This window comes from Littorina saxatilis, linkage group LG16, assembly GCF_037325665.1.
Source record: "Littorina saxatilis isolate snail1 linkage group LG16, US_GU_Lsax_2.0, whole genome shotgun sequence".
Classification (NCBI taxonomy): domain Eukaryota; kingdom Metazoa; phylum Mollusca; class Gastropoda; order Littorinimorpha; family Littorinidae; genus Littorina; species Littorina saxatilis.
The window spans coordinates 46,812,457-46,815,485 of NC_090260.1; the positions used below are offsets into that span (position 1 = coordinate 46,812,457).

The 3,029-nt window shown below is 42.4% G+C and overlaps 1 protein-coding gene across 1 annotated transcript; it reads left to right on the forward strand.

Moving 5' to 3' along the window:
- Nucleotides 1-243: 243 nt before the first annotated feature.
- LOC138949726 (gastrula zinc finger protein XlCGF57.1-like) lies at nt 244-2,149 on the forward strand. Its single transcript, XM_070321527.1, has one exon. It carries the CDS (start codon nt 540-542, stop codon nt 2,025-2,027), a length of 1,488 nt encoding a protein of 495 aa, XP_070177628.1. The 5' UTR covers nt 244-539; the 3' UTR covers nt 2,028-2,149.
- The last annotated feature ends 880 nt before the right edge of the window (nt 2,150-3,029 follow it).

The window sequence follows — 3,029 nt, forward strand, 5'->3', positions numbered from 1 at the left end:
GGGGGAGGGGGGAGAGAGAGAGAGAGAGAAAGAGAGATATGAGAACATCGAATGGTTTATTGTACTAAGGCAGGGGCGGATCGGGGGGGGGGGGGGGGGTCCGGGTTTTGAGGAAACCCCACTCAGAAACATCAAGAGACTTACAAACGATTTTTGAATTTTCTGTTACAGCACCAGCAGGTGAAGATTTCAAGACAGACAAAACAGTCAACGTGCAGATGGAGCATACATCAGAAATACCAACATCGTCCAGTGCTGACAGCAACGTTGTTTGGCTGAAACAAGAGGCAACTGACATACTAACATCATCCAGTGTTTACAGCGACGTTGTTAGACTGAAACAAGAGACACCTGAAGTACCAACATTGTCCAGTGCTTACAGTGAAGTTATCAGGCAGAAACAAGGGGCAGCAGAAATCCCAATTGATTTTGGAACCATTGCAGACACAGCTTCATTTTCAGAACAAGATTGGGGTACATGTTCAAATGATATCAAGCGTGAAAAAGACGGTGTGGGGGAGGGTGGAGCAAGGCCAGTGATGGAGGTCTCCGACAAGTGCAAAGAGGAGTGTACATGCAATGCGGGGCAGGACTTCAAGACTGAGGCATTCCCAGCTGTGACCGAGACCAGCATTTCAGCGGCTGAAGACATCCCTGCAACAAGTGTGTATGCGCATGGTGAGAGTTTTGTTTGTGGTGGTGTGGAAGTTGAAGAGGACAGGAAACCAGACATTGCACGTGACTGTGTAACGCAAACAGCATTTTGTCCTCTGTCTGCAGGCTGTTACTGTCAAGTGGAAGTGAAACAAGAGCCACGTCAAGTGGAAGTGAAACAAGAGCCAGTAGAACCCACACAACACTTTGAGAGTGTGGAACACAGTGGTAAAGATGAATTTCCTGGTTTGAAGAACAATTTGACAAGATGTGCACTCCCATACAGTAAGAAACGACAATATGTCTGTTCCACGAGTGCAGTTACACATGATTCAAAGCGTCAAGTAAACAATCACTTGACAAAAGAAAGACCACATGCCTTCCTTAAATGTACAACAATATTTGGTCAAAAGGAGGGTGTAAACAAACACATGTTAACACATACAGGAGAAAAGCCACATGCCTGTCCTCATTGTTCAAAGAAATTTGCTCAGAAACGAGATTTGAAGATCCACATGTTGACACATACAGGAGAAAAGCCACACGCCTGTCCTTCTTGCAAAGTGAAATTTGCTCACAAAGGGACTTTGAAGACCCACATATTGACACATACAGGAGAAAAGCCACATGCCTGTCCTCATTGTTTAAAGAAATTTGCTCAGAAAGGGTATTTGAAGACCCACATGTTGATACATACAGGAGAAAAGCCACATGCTTGTCCTTATTGTTCAAAGAAATGTACTCGGAAAGAGCATTTGAAGACCCACATGTTGACACATACAGGAGAAAAGCCACATGCCTGTCCTCATTGTTTAAAGAAATTTGCTTCCAAAAGTGAATTGAAGACCCACATGTTCACACATACAGGAGAAAAGCCACATGCCTGTCCTCATTGTTCAAAAAAATTTGCTCAGAAACGAGATTTCAAGTCCCACATGTTGACACATACAGGAGAAAAGCCACATGCCTGTCCTCATTGTTCGAAGAAATTTACTTACAAAAGGACTTTAAAGACCCACATGTTGACACATACAGGAGAAAAGCCACATGCCTGTCCTCATTGTTCAAGGAAATTTGCTCTCAAAAGGACTTTAAGGAACCACATGTTGACACATACAGGAGAAAAGCCATATGCCTGTCCTCATTGTTCAAAGAAATGTACTCGGAGAGAGCATTTGAAGACTCACATGTTGACACATACAGGAGAAAAGCCACATGCCTGTCCTCATTGTTCAAAGAAATTTGCTCAGAAAAGGTCTTTGAAGACCCACATGTTAACACATACAGGAGAAAAGCCACATGCCTGTCCTCATTGTTTAAAGAAATTTGCTGTAGAAAGTGATTTCAAGACCCACATGTTGACACATACATGAGAAAAGCCACATGTCTGTCATTGCAAAATGAAATTTGCTCGGAAAAAGAATTTAAATACCCACGTTTTGACACATACAGGAGAAAAGCCACATGTGTGTCCTCAGTGCACAGTAAAGATTGTGCGCCAAAATAGTTTGACAATCCATATATTAACACATACAGGTGAAAAGCCACATGCCTGTCCTCCTTGTACAAAGAAATTTACTCAGAAAGGGCATTTAAAAACCCATGTGTTAAGCCATAAAGGAGAAAACCCACATGCCTGCCCTCATTGTACATGGAAATCTGAGCGGCGATCACGTGATCTGTGTAAAGGAAATTAGTTATCCGAAAAGTGATCCAAGTGAATGTAGAACGTTGGAATTAAATGACAGACATTGATCTGAACGGGGTGGTGGGAACTGGGTGGTTAGCCTCGATTACGATGCTGAGTTTTCACATGTAAGGTGAGGAAAATGCCTGTATGTAAAATTGTGGAGCTGCGAATGTTTACAAAGCTTACACATGTATTCGGAAAAAAGAAAGGCAGTTTGAGGTTGTTTTTTCCTGTCATTTTATTGAAAACAATGTTTTGCAAAGAAATCATGCATTGCTTCCAACCGGCTGGGCGTTAAGCAAACAAACAAACAAACAAATTGCTTCCAACAGTTGCGCTGATTACAAACAAGATTATTTCTGATGCAATGGTGTGTGTGTGTGTGTGTGTGTGTGTGTGTGTGTGTGTACTTATACATGACGCGAGAGCGTCAAATAATTGACATTAATGATATTATTAATGTCGTAATTTACATTACTTCAGAAACTAAGTTAGATGCGTGGTATTTCCTGTGGTAATAGAAATTGATCTGGGTCCGTATGCATGAGGAGGAAGTCAGCAACACTGGAAGTAGAGGCCTCTTTTGGAAGTGGGAACTCCCGAAGTTTAACTTTCCAACTGTTCACTATGCATGAACGCCGGAGTGGTGACTTCGAGAGTATTCGGTCAAGGTCGTGTACGGTAA

Excerpts from the sequence above, each read along its gene's own strand:
- LOC138949726 (XM_070321527.1), top strand. The coding sequence starts at position 540 with ATGGAGGTCTCCGACAAGTGCAAAGAGGAGTGTACATGCAATGCGGGG.